The sequence below is a fragment of the Leptidea sinapis genome, chromosome 2 (assembly GCF_905404315.1).
Source record: "Leptidea sinapis chromosome 2, ilLepSina1.1, whole genome shotgun sequence".
Lineage (NCBI taxonomy): Eukaryota > Metazoa > Arthropoda > Insecta > Lepidoptera > Pieridae > Leptidea > Leptidea sinapis.
This window is the reverse complement of record NC_066266.1, coordinates 20,247,664-20,260,195: the sequence shown is the minus strand read 5'-3', so window position 1 is coordinate 20,260,195 and position 12,532 is coordinate 20,247,664. Positions and strand designations below refer to the sequence as shown.

The 12,532-nt window shown below is 36.0% G+C and overlaps 2 protein-coding genes across 2 annotated transcripts; one reads left to right on the top strand and one right to left on the bottom strand.

The window, feature by feature from the left end:
- Positions 1 to 804: 804 nt before the first annotated feature.
- Positions 805 to 1,967, bottom strand: LOC126977716 (uncharacterized). Its single transcript, XM_050826413.1, has one exon. It carries the CDS (start codon positions 1,772 to 1,774, stop codon positions 845 to 847), a length of 930 nt encoding a protein of 309 aa, XP_050682370.1. The 5' UTR covers positions 1,775 to 1,967; the 3' UTR covers positions 805 to 844.
- Positions 1,968 to 4,508: 2,541 nt separating this feature from the next.
- On the top strand, positions 4,509 to 12,120 carry LOC126973486 (60S ribosomal protein L4; the record flags this gene model as incomplete). Its single annotated transcript, XM_050820816.1, has 9 exons — positions 4,509 to 4,794; positions 5,762 to 5,843; positions 6,287 to 6,450; positions 7,216 to 7,340; positions 8,590 to 8,688; positions 10,260 to 10,395; positions 10,517 to 10,652; positions 11,091 to 11,250; positions 11,900 to 12,120. Coding segments are annotated over 9 exons (1,383 nt in total), but the record flags the coding sequence as incomplete, so codon positions are not given.
- Positions 12,121 to 12,532: the final 412 nt, after the last annotated feature.

The following is a 12,532-nucleotide window of genomic DNA, read 5'->3' as shown; positions in this document are numbered from 1 at the left end:
TGATGTCAAACCGGACATAACATAAAAACAAAAAAGAGAATATAAACAAGTTTACGAAACAGCTAGGTATGTCAAGGTCGAGATAATTCGATAGGTTGACTCAAGAAGCCACAATACTGTAAAGTAATCTTGCACATGCACGTATCTTGGACCGTCATCTCGAATGTTGGGTATATTGACGAAATAAAAATGCGGATCTCTGTTACTAATACTGCAGTGGACTTAATGATGAAAAGGAACATCACAAGAGTCACTAGTACCAGGCTCATGCGAACGGTAATTTATTCCATATTTCTGTATACTGACACGTGAAACATGACAATGCGAGTGCTGGAGGAAATTGTTTGGAGTATCACACAAACGTCTCAATATTCCAGGAAGTAGGCATCAAACAGCGCTTATTTCCATATAGTCCTGCATACTCGCTTTCTTTGGACATGTTGTGTCTAGGCGAGGAAACAGTCGATAGGACACCTTGACCTCCAGGGAAAAGTGGACTAGATCGTGGCAATTCAGCCCTTCGATGAGCCGACCAAATTTAATATCTTGTGGCAATTAGTTGACCTGAATAGCCTCTAACAAACAGAGATGGTGACAAAATGTGAGGTGCATTGTTAAAACTTCATTACAACCAGAAATATCTTATAATTATTTGATGTTTTCTAGATGCTTAAGTTTGACTGATATTTGACCGGGCTTTTTTTCATCTCTTAGTTACCTGCAGGTACATAAGTTAATATCTTACTTTTGTGCCAACTACAACGCTATGAGAGTGTTAAAAACTATGCTCTTCATTTTATTTCATACAACTTTATTATAATATATAAACATAAAAACAAGTACTTCATGAATATGCATTTTCTGGATGAGCAGGACGGTACAGACCTAAAAAACTACGACAATTTCTGCAGTAATGATATACATCCTTACAAGACCTTAGGACATAAGGTAAGGGTACACAAACCCAACATAAAAATATACATAGTAGGAAGGCACATAAATGCGTACACAGTGTGATTTTACAAGTAACGGTGGTCATTCCTGTGTAACCACATTCTGGGCACATGACGGGAATTGGTGTGAAGCCAAAATTATACACCCTGCTTGTTGGCGGCTGAATAGGGGTGTCCACGTAAATGTCGAATGCTGCAGCGTAATTTGGAGGTGGCGTATGTTGAACAAATGATGGGGAAGGTATGAAAGTACCCATTAAACGTGGTCTGCGTCGTGATATTTGACGTAAGACAAATGAATATGATGGAGGAGCGTTAGTGAGGGAATCAGGGGTTGACGGCTCCGGCAACTTATTAGTTACATCATCAGAGTTTTTAAAGAGCAAATTGTTGTTAATAGCTATACTTAAAGAACTCTCGTTTAATTTTGAGAGAGCTTGGAGAAATAATGATTGTGGTTGAGAAGTCACTAATGATTTCAGAGATTGTAAGTTTGAATGCAATGTTATTGCTTCCGGGTGCTGCATAATAATAGATGTCGGTCTACTAAATATGATAAGAGGAGCTGGTGACCTTGTGCTATTACACATTTCAAGTTTATCATCATCTTTTGGAGGCGTTAAATTAGTTACATTTGACTTGCCACATTCTAAATCTAAGTTGTGCATTGTAAGTTCTGTAGAATGTATTGATCCATCGTCAGTTTCATGAGTCGTTATCATTTCATGTGAGGTATGCGAAGTATTGTCTTGTGCTTTTTCTTCCATTTTTCTGTATTTTATATTAAAGAAATCATATAAATCTGTATAGATCATCATCATATATCTATTATAGTAATCACATTGTATCTGTAAATTATTTAACTATACATTGTCACACAGTATAATAAAAATATGTCACACAGTTATTTCAATGCAATCATTTTCTAATGTCTTATAAAAATTTAAGTGAACATGGAATTGCACAATAAACTAAATTTCAAAGATATCTATTGTGTAAAATTTATTTGAAATAAATTATTCAAACAATTATCCAAAGAGAATTTAAACAATACGTTCACAATTTTCCAATGGGTACAACTTTTCTCTATGGCCACAGTTAACAAAATATTAAGGTCAAAGAGGATGTAAATACTATGTAATAATTAAGGTGTTACCATTTTTGAGAGATCCATTTCTCTCAAAAATATGAATAATATTCTTTGGATTACAGATATTTGAATAGGAAACAAAAGTTTATAGAAAAAGTTAACATAACACTTCAGAAGCAAGTATTTTTTCGTATAGTGAAAAGTTATTTTCAGTCTGATTTATTATTATCTTGTATTTAAATTGTATTAGATAGACTGTGGTTGAATGTAGAGCGATCATAATTTTTGTGTATAGCAACCGTCGTCAATAATTATTATCTATGTCGACTTTCCGGAATCCGGCCTTTTTATTTCTCCGTGGCATGGCGGATGGTCTGCGCCGCCGTTCATAGTGTATTTTGGAGAAAAAGATTAGCTGATATTGCGAAATGGTAAGTAATGTATTTCTAAAAGCGTTTATCTTACATTTTAAATCATGCTTTAGCTTAAATAGATCTGTAATTATAAAGTAGATGTGGTTATATATACAAATTTAAAGAAGTTTTTCGTGGACCCACGTGTTTGTTTAGGTGTAGTTTTTCTTGGATTATAATCTTAATCGATAGAATATTAGTGCATCCCAGATTGAATTTGCAAATTATTCTATTCGATATCTTATATTAATGTACTAATTAGGTTTGTATTACCGCTTGTTGTTTTTGCTGAAAATATCTATACAAAATTTCATAACCATATTTCTGTTGAATCACTTGTCCACATTTATTTTCAGTGAATCAATTAATTACAATAAAAGGATATAATACAACTATATATTTATTGTTAATGTGAAGTTAAGTGTGAATTTGTTGAAACTTTCTTTGTTCATTTTGAGGTTATTTAAGGAGAAATCTTAATTTCGAATGAAGTTGTATGACCCTAAAACTCATCCTAGTGGATCATAGATGTCCGCTAGGTTAAACATAGGGTCTACATTATGTTTTCCATTAGGAAACATTACAATTGTGTTGTATTTGTAATGTGTCGACATTTGGAATACATGAAACTTACATGATTTCATACAGAGAAGCATTGTCTAATGAGCTTTATTTGTTTCTATTTACATTGCGAAATTCTTGCACTGCTACATATGATTTTTTTCCCACACCTCCAACAAATAACGTTCATACAAAAACTTTACTAAATATGTACTTAAACCATCCTCGAGAACCACACTATTTTTGAGATTATCATGAACAGACAGACAGATGCAGTAAAGGACTTTGTTTTATAACATGTTCAGATTATTATACAGATAATAAGTGATTCATCCTGCTCATATTAATGGAAAAAAAAATTGGTATCGGGGTAGCATTGCATTTGTTCATGTCACTCTGAAATGTAATAGGTTAACTTCCTGTCTGCTCACATTGCCATGTGGCAATGGCATGAGACCAATGTTTTGTATGTTGTTATAAAGTTAGCACACAAGAGATTAAAGTCTCATTATCCCACAAGGAGACAATTTCTTTAGGTCCCACTGGATATGGTTAATCGTTTTATGCTAGTAAATTTGTAACTAATTTATTATTGTCAACAGGCCTTGTTTTATTGTAAAATCTAACAGGGTTCATGAAATGATAATAAAAAGGCAAACACTATATACCATGTAACAGTCATTATCGGCTTTTGAGAAATAACAAATTTTTATTGGATCCATGAACCTCATTTCAATTAATGTTTTAGAGATTAAATTAATTTAGCAATAAATACATAGTTTAATGTTACTGTGCAATGGAATCTATATCTGAACTGCGCATCTGTCATGTTATTTTATGTTGTCAAAACAGAATTCTGTATTTTTTATTTCATTCAAGTTGCATGAAAGTTTACATTTTTATAATTATTTGGTTTATTTCATAGATTTTAATATATCTACAGCGTATTTTACTCCAGAGAGTTGTTGTGTAAATTGTACAGTATGATTCCATATAGTAATGTGTGAAAACATTAATAAGTGTCTGAAATACCGGAAGACTGAACTGGGCCCCTACAAAATTGAAGAATTCCGACAACCTATCCATGAGTTTGGTCATATAAATATCTTCTACGGGGTAGGATACAATCAAGGCACACAAGTAGAAAAACTTATCTACTGTTTGACCCATATATTTCTAATACTAGAGCTGCTCTTGCCGGATACTGTTACATTTGTTTGGTCGGTAGACCTGTGGGTTGCTGTGAACATGAAATGTCTGTTGTGTGGTATTTAGGGCAGGGCATCAAGATGGGATTGAGCCACCTGCATTGTTTCTGGATGAGATTCTAATTATAAAAGGTGATTTTGAAAATGATGATGACTAATAAAAATATATACTAAAAAACAATGTGTTTTTTCTTCCTATAATAAACAGTGTACAAAACCTCATCTCGATAGTATTTTAATGAAATACTTATTTTTTTAAGACTAGACTTTGAAATAATAATGATTGGTTGTTAAGTATTTTTGGCAAGCTTTTTGGTTTCGTTCCACAGAAGCCACCAAAAAGAATAGAATTGAAATATTTGTTTTAAACCAATTTATTTATTTACAGAGTCTATCAGTTGCCCGACCGCTTGTGTCGGTTTATTCAGAGAAATGCGAGGTGGTTGATAAGGCGTCACTGCCGTTACCCTTTGTCTTCAAGGCACCAATCAGACCTGACCTTGTCAACGATGTTCATGTGTCTATGTCCAAGAATGCCCGTCAACCATACTGTGTCAGCAAGGAGGCCGGTAAGTCACTTGGTGTTATAAAATTTGATACTAGTTTAGTTTTCTTGTTTACAGACCAACCACATTATTTGTTGCATGCCATTACTAATTACTATTATGTTAATGAAGCATCCTTACACAAACATGAATTCAACCTCTAAATGTTGATTCAAATAATATACAATCAATTATGTTTATATCTATAGTTTATTATTTATTTCTGTTTATGGAATAATATTATTTAAACAGGACTCATATATTGGAGACAGAACATTACAAACTAATTTGTTATGTATATTATAGCCATTACAAAATACTCTATTTTATTGAAAAGAGTGAGTCCATTGAGTTTCTTGTATGTTCTTCTCAAGAGCTCAACTGTTTCCGAACATATGCTAAATTTAGTAAATGTCACATGCACTAGATGACAATGACACTAGGTATGGCCTCCTTCAAACAGAATTGAAGTGACAGACATATCGCGATTGTTAGATGCAGCTTGTTACACACACTAAAGTAATAAACCTGGCTAGAAATAATATAACTATGCACTATATGTCCACATGCAGTAGATGATGATATCTTTGTGTGTTACTGCGGAATAGTGCAACAAAAACACATACACATGGCGTTCCAGAGTGGCTATCATAGCTACGTTGGGTGCATTGTGTTTGTTACAATACATCTTTGCATTTCATTCAAACACTTGAGTTTATACTGAATTGTTGTAAAAAGTTATTTCTTTAATAGCTTTCTTTATTCTGCTTAATGTCCAGGTCTATATTATGCTATAGGATACAAGATACTTCCAATATGTTTGTCCAACCACTTTAATTTTTATTTTATTAAATAAAACATTTTCAAAAATGGGGCCAAATTGACAAATTTCATTCAATTCACAAGTTATATTTATAAATGTACACTCATTTGTTCTCCTCCCATAAAAAAGGTGTTAGTTGAAACAAATCTTAACTATCTCTTGCTGTAGGTCACCAAACCAGTGCTGAGTCGTGGGGAACAGGTCGTGCTGTAGCCCGTATTCCACGTGTTCGTGGAGGTGGTACTCACCGGTGAGTGTTTTCTTTCTTATAATTCTGTTTATTTTTTATATACAACTAGTTTTCCAGTCAAATCCATCCCACCCTTATCTATTTTGTAAAGTGAAGTGTATTGACATCAAGTCTGAACTGAGTATGTGTTAACAATCATAGTTATTATCATGACATCAACGGTGACATTAACTGTGTGACATTTATTATATATTGTGTGGCCCGCCTATCAAATAAATAATATTATGTTATAATAGTTTTTTAAGAAGTGCGCTCGTCACCTTGAGACATAAGAAATGTTAAGTCTCATTTGCCTAGTAATTTCGCTAGCTTCGGTGCCCTTCAGTCCTTCTAACACATTACTGCTTCACGGCAGAAAAAGGCGCCGTTGTGGTGCCCATAATCTGGCTGGCTTCATGTGCAAAGGAGCCTCCCACCGGTAAAGTAAAGATGTGTTCACACAGATCTGGTCAGGGTGCGTTCGGCAACATGTGCCGCGGCGGGCGGATGTTCGCGCCCACCAAGCTGTGGCGGAGATGGCACCGCCGCGTCAACCTACGGCAACGTCGTGCCGCAGCGGCTGCCGCAGTCGCCGCCGCTGGAGTGCCCGCACTGGTGCAGGCCCGAGGTTTGTGACACTAGCAGCTCACTAGACAATATACTGTGTGTGACCAGAAGATTTTTCCATAACTATTGTACATATCTGATATCTGAAAAATGGTTTATTTTCATTATAAGTTTTCCGCGTTTGCCAATTAGTTGATAGTTCTGCATTCACTTTGTGTTTCCATATTAATAGTGATGTGTACCTGACATCCACAGTTCATCTGTTTGTAATAATTATATTTTATATACAATTCCGTAATTATTCAATATTTATATGCACTATATGTCCACATGCAGTAGATGATGATATCTTTGTGTGTTACTGCGGAATAGTGCAACATCAACACATACACATGGCGTTCCAGAGTGGCTATCATAGCTACGTTGGGTGCATTGTATATGTTACAATATATCTTTGTATTTCATTGATATTAAATGGCGTTAAAGGCATTTATTTTCTCAAATTCAAATGCAAAAACGCAAAAATTCTGAGCGGCACTACATTTGCGCTCGTCACCTTGAGACATAAGTCTCATTTGTCCAGTAATTTCACTAGCTAAGGAGCCTTTCAGACCGAAACACGATAATGTTTACACATTACTGCTTCAAGGCAGAAATAGGCGCCGTTGTGGTACTCATAATCTAGCCGGCATCCTGCGCAAAGGAGCCTCCCACTGGTGGTGGACTTCATGTTAAGCTGAGAGCCTGATGCTGGGTCAGGCCTTGTAGCATGTTGTGGCAGGTTCATAGGATCATCTGTACATTAAGTATACTGTAATGTGTACAGGACATGTGATTGAGAAGATCCCAGAGCTGCCATTGGTCGTGTCCGACAAGGTCCAGGAGATCACCAAGACAAAGGAGGCTGTCATCTTCCTCAGACGTGTCAAGGCTTGGTCTGATGTTCTCAAGGTGTGTTACTTTTTTAATTTTCGCCAAAGAGTATGTAAGTACAACATAATGAGGTGGTAAATGTTTAAAATAGTCACACAAACTGTTCTTATTTTGACTTTTGGTATTATTTGCATCAATTAAACTTAGTATATTCGTGTTTCGGGCTATTAGAAATGCCTTAATAAAATTGAGAAATAATGAATACAGTTTATTTTGAAGATTATAGATCCTTAACATTTTGATGTCAAGCAAGTGTATAAATAATTATTTATTGGCATGCCAATTTTGAATTGTGATGTTATCTATAAATGCATATTAATTCTTAAATATTATATTATGTCCCCTTATTACAGTGCGGTTTCGTTATTTCGTAACCTCAATGTTCAATGAAGGGACTAAAGAAAGTTCTAGAACAACAATTATATTGATTTCTTTCAATATGATATACAATCTAGAATACACTAGACTTCAGCAGTCGGTATCGCAAGAAATTCGGCTCAATTTCATTGATTTTTCATGAAATATCCTGGTGTGTCTAACGGCCGTCCCCAATATACTATCTACAGATAGATATAGATTACTACCTTCTACTTCGTCTTACGTCAGTAATTAGCAGTCAATAATCTGAAGCTGTCCCAATATACCCGATAAGTCAAACTTATCGCCTTATAATGGGTCGCGTGAATTGCAATTTCCATACAAACTTCTATCGCTGGTAAGCTATACGTGTACGGATAAGGTGAGTTACCGTCGATACGTTTATTGGGACAGAAATGTCAACGATATTTTTATCGCAAGTAAGAGAATATTGGGAAAGGCCGTAAGTTATCTATCTATCCATCTCAAGGTGTTGGTAGCTCCTTTACATTTCCAATGGGCAAACGGGCCAAAGGCTTACGTGATTGCAAGTGGTAAGGCAGGCGCCCATGGACGTCCGCAAAACAAGTAGTCGGGAGATGCGTTGCCGGCCTTTAAGGTGGTAGTATGTTCCTTTCTTGAAGGTCCCTAAGTAGCATCGCTTCGGCAAAACAGCAGCCGGTGATTGATTTAACCAAGTGATTAGGGTGATATTAAGCATTTTGACGAAATGACCGTTGGTGGTGTTCAACTGCTGGCATCAACCCGAAAAGCTCTGAGCATTCCCCGTGATGAATGCGGTTGAAGATGCATAGCGAAACCCACATCATTGCGCAACGCCGAAGAATCAAGCCGATCGCGAAGATGACTTGAATGTTTCATGTTATTCATTATGTTATTTTATTAACAGGTGTACAAGTCCCAGCGACTTCGCCCCGGTAAGGGTAAGATGCGCAACCGTCGTCGCATCCAACGCAAGGGACCGCTCATCGTATACTACAGGGACCAGGTTGGTTTTGTCATTTGTACTTAATCACTACTTTTATCTTCTAAATATAGTATCTCCTGAAATTTACAGGTTGGATAGGACAATCAGATAATTGTTCTGAATATGCACTAAAAATTCTAATTAATAAGTGTAACTAAGGTACGAGACGAGCAAGACGTTCAGCTGATGGTAATTAATACGCCCTGCCCATTACAATGTAATGCCGCTCAGGATTATTGAATAATCCAACAATCGCTTTCGTCACCTTGAGACAAGTAGATAAGTCTCATTTGCCCAATAATTTCACTAGCTACGGCGCCCTTCAAGACCGAAACGCAATTATGCTTACACATTATTGCTTCACGGCAGAAATAGGCGCCGTTGTGGTACCCATAATCTAGCCGGGAACCTGTGCAAAAAAGCCTCCCACTGACATAATATATCATGTGTTTAATTATTCTTTTATGCCCCCTCTTAGCCTTACTCATATTGTCAGATACAATGTTGGGTTACATTAGAGGGGGAGAGTAAACCTTCCCGAAGGAAACATCAAGTACACTACATGTGTATTGGTGTGTCGACATGTGGAATACATTTACCGATTTAGCTGAATGTGGATTTAGTGCTGTAAATGATTTACTGTTCCCGATGAACAAAAGAAAGATTGATATCTTCTTAAAGATGTATATTCGTCTTAACAGGATTACTATTATAGTCTCTTGTGTAGTTCAGGTGTCGTGTGCAAGTAGTTGAAGTAGAATAGAGTGAGTGAATGAATGTTGTATTTGACAGTTAGATGAAGTATGATTGACAGAGTAGGTAAACGAAGTAATATTTGAGTATAATTATAAGAAAATTAAACTTTATGTAATCTTAACACCGATTATTACTGTTAAACTTAGGAGACACAACTCAAAGCTTGGTGGTCTACTTTAACGTGATTCTGGCAAATCTGTGGTGTGTCTTCCACAGAAGCCACAGTAGGAAGAATAGAATAATAATTAAATTTAATGCAGTCGACAATAGTAAATCTGGCGTCGACATTTATAGATGTCACACTCATACAAAAAATAAATCGACTTGATATGAGACAAGGCGGAGACTTGAGTTTAAAGCTAAGTAAATTGGAACTTAAATAAAGTCTGTGTGCAGCAATTATCAAGCGCAAGTATCGCACTAAATGAATATAGAAAAATCAATATTGAAATTTGTTTGAATTCATGTTTTGATAACAATTTTATACCAATTTCTTCCTAAAATTTATCATTTATGTTTCTTAAGGGAACAAAGCAATTTGAAAGTTTTAAAATTATGTATAAAATTTAAAAATTTTAGAAATGTTAAGGTAGGGCATAGCCTGAAAATGATTGGGGAACACTGGTAGACTATGAGCTGTGAAAATGTCCAAAAAAAATTGAGTTTACACATACAAGTCGCGAGTATAAGACGTAGATAGTCACACACACATTAAGTATTAAAACTGGCCTTTTATCGGTGACTAACAAGAGACTATCTAGATTTATAAATTATCTGAGGTTTGAACTAATAATTGAACAAGGTCACATTTGTAATCTGAATATAATGCCCAACAGGGTCTTACAAAATCTTTCCGCAACATCCCTGGTGTTGAGATGCTGAATGTCAACAAGATGAACCTTCTGAAGCTGGCTCCAGGAGGTCATGTTGGTCGCTTCATCATCTGGACCAGGTCTGCCTTCCAGAGACTAGGTGAGAATACAATCTTAACCTTTAAGTACAGTTGTTCATTATTTTGTGTCCTTAACCAATGTATTAAAATTTAGCAAAAAAACATGAGTGAAAATTTCCATTGGTCATTCTCTATTAACAGATTCCCTGTTCGGGTCCTGGAAGTCACCATCCAAGGCTAAGAAGAACTTCAACCTGCCGCAGCCCAAGATGGCCAACACTGACCTCACCAGGCTACTGAAGTCTGATGAGATCAGAAAGGTTCTGCGTGCACCCAGGTGAGTAACTTACATATTGGTAACTAGCTTTAAAATAAGAAATTAACAGGCCTGGGTGATGATTTAAGATATTATGATGGTACATAATTAACACAATTTATTGAATGACTGAGCACTGCTTGGTGTATACAATTTTGAACAATCACAGTTCCATATTGGATATTTTATTAGAGTGAAAAAAAGAGTTCTGGGGGAGTTTTTTCTCTCTCAGAGTGCCATTTGTTTCCGAAGTGGTGGTTAGTGTCTGACTGTCATCAAAAATAGTTCTAAAGGAATCAATTTTGAGAAAATAAATGCCTTTTATGATGATATGCCTTTTCAGAGCATTGGGTTATGAGAAGTAATGATTACTCACGTTGACACTTTCTGATTATCATAACAACGATACAAGTAACTGGATTGTTTATAAAACAAGAGCTAACATCGCCTATGTTTCAGCAAACGCGTTGTTCGCACTAAACGTAAGCTGAACCCACTGACCAACACCAAGGCTATGCTGAGATTGAACCCATATGCTGCTGTCCTGAAGAGGAAAGCCATTTTGGACCAGGCAAGAAGGAAAAATGTGAGGGCCCTGGCTGTGGCTGAAAAGCGTGGAGTAAGTAAAAATATAAACTTGTGTAGTATTCAATAGAAGAGACATGAAGATCGTAATGTAAAGTGGATTTAAAGAGATTTTATTGTATTTACTAGTGGCCATGGAATATTCCCTTAGCTTTATTGTTCAGCTTTATAATTTTACATGGACATTACATCTTGGATATTCAGAAGAAAAAATCTTAAAAATCCTTCACTCTAGGGTAGATAGACATATTAAACATGATGATATTTCTCTACAGAGCATTGGGTTATGACCACAATGATTACTTTCACGTTGACACATTCTGATGGCATTTTGATTTGGTTTGATTTTGATCTTTTGCTATGCGCCCAGACAAAGGGAATGGGCTACGCTCCCAGATAACGATGGGAGGGAGATGAATGCTCATGCATATCAACCCAGCCGGCTGTGTTGGTTATGTGGGACTTACATGAAACCTATTTGTATACCCCACTAAAAACACCATCTGAAGTTGGCCTTGCCCTTCATTAGAGGTGACCTCTTGGGGAGAGATATTTCATTTGATAGAGTTATTGTTTATTAATAACCAACAAAATTAAACCAAATCTAATAAAGCTATTTTAAATATTATGGTATAGCATAGATTATATAATGAACAATATATTAATCTTCTGGATGTTACCAGGTAAAACTGCCAGCTGATCACCCAGCACAGAAAGCAGAAGCCTTACGCGAGCTCCGCAGGAAATCTTTAAAGCTGGCGGCTGCTAAAAAGCCCAAGAAGACCGTGGCAAAGAAAACTCCTCCACCGCCTAAGAAGAAGACTACCGAGAAGGCACAAAAGAAGGCGGAAGCTAAGAAACTTGTAGCCAAGAAGTGAAAGTCGTAATAAACATTTATAACTGATTTTTGTTTCATTTTAAAGAATAATGTCACAATATTATGGTCTTCACAATGGATTGATCAAGTCTAGACGAAAATCTGCTCAAATATAAGCACTATTATTCGGGACCTCTAGTTGAGTAGACACGGTCACTAACCATTCCGCTATATGGATCGTCATATTATTTTTCCATACTACCTATTGTAGAAAATAAAATATTGTGTACCTTAAATACTGATGATGGCTGGCAATACATACTGTAATATTTCCAGCTGTTACTATCAGCATGCTGACGAAACGAAAGGAAATGTCTGCTATAGGGATACACAGAACACTAAAAAACCAAAATGGCTGACATGCATTCCCACATTTTCTTGCCCTTCCATTTTAATAACAATAAAATTAGCTCGGTTACCTATCTATTTTATCTTAAAG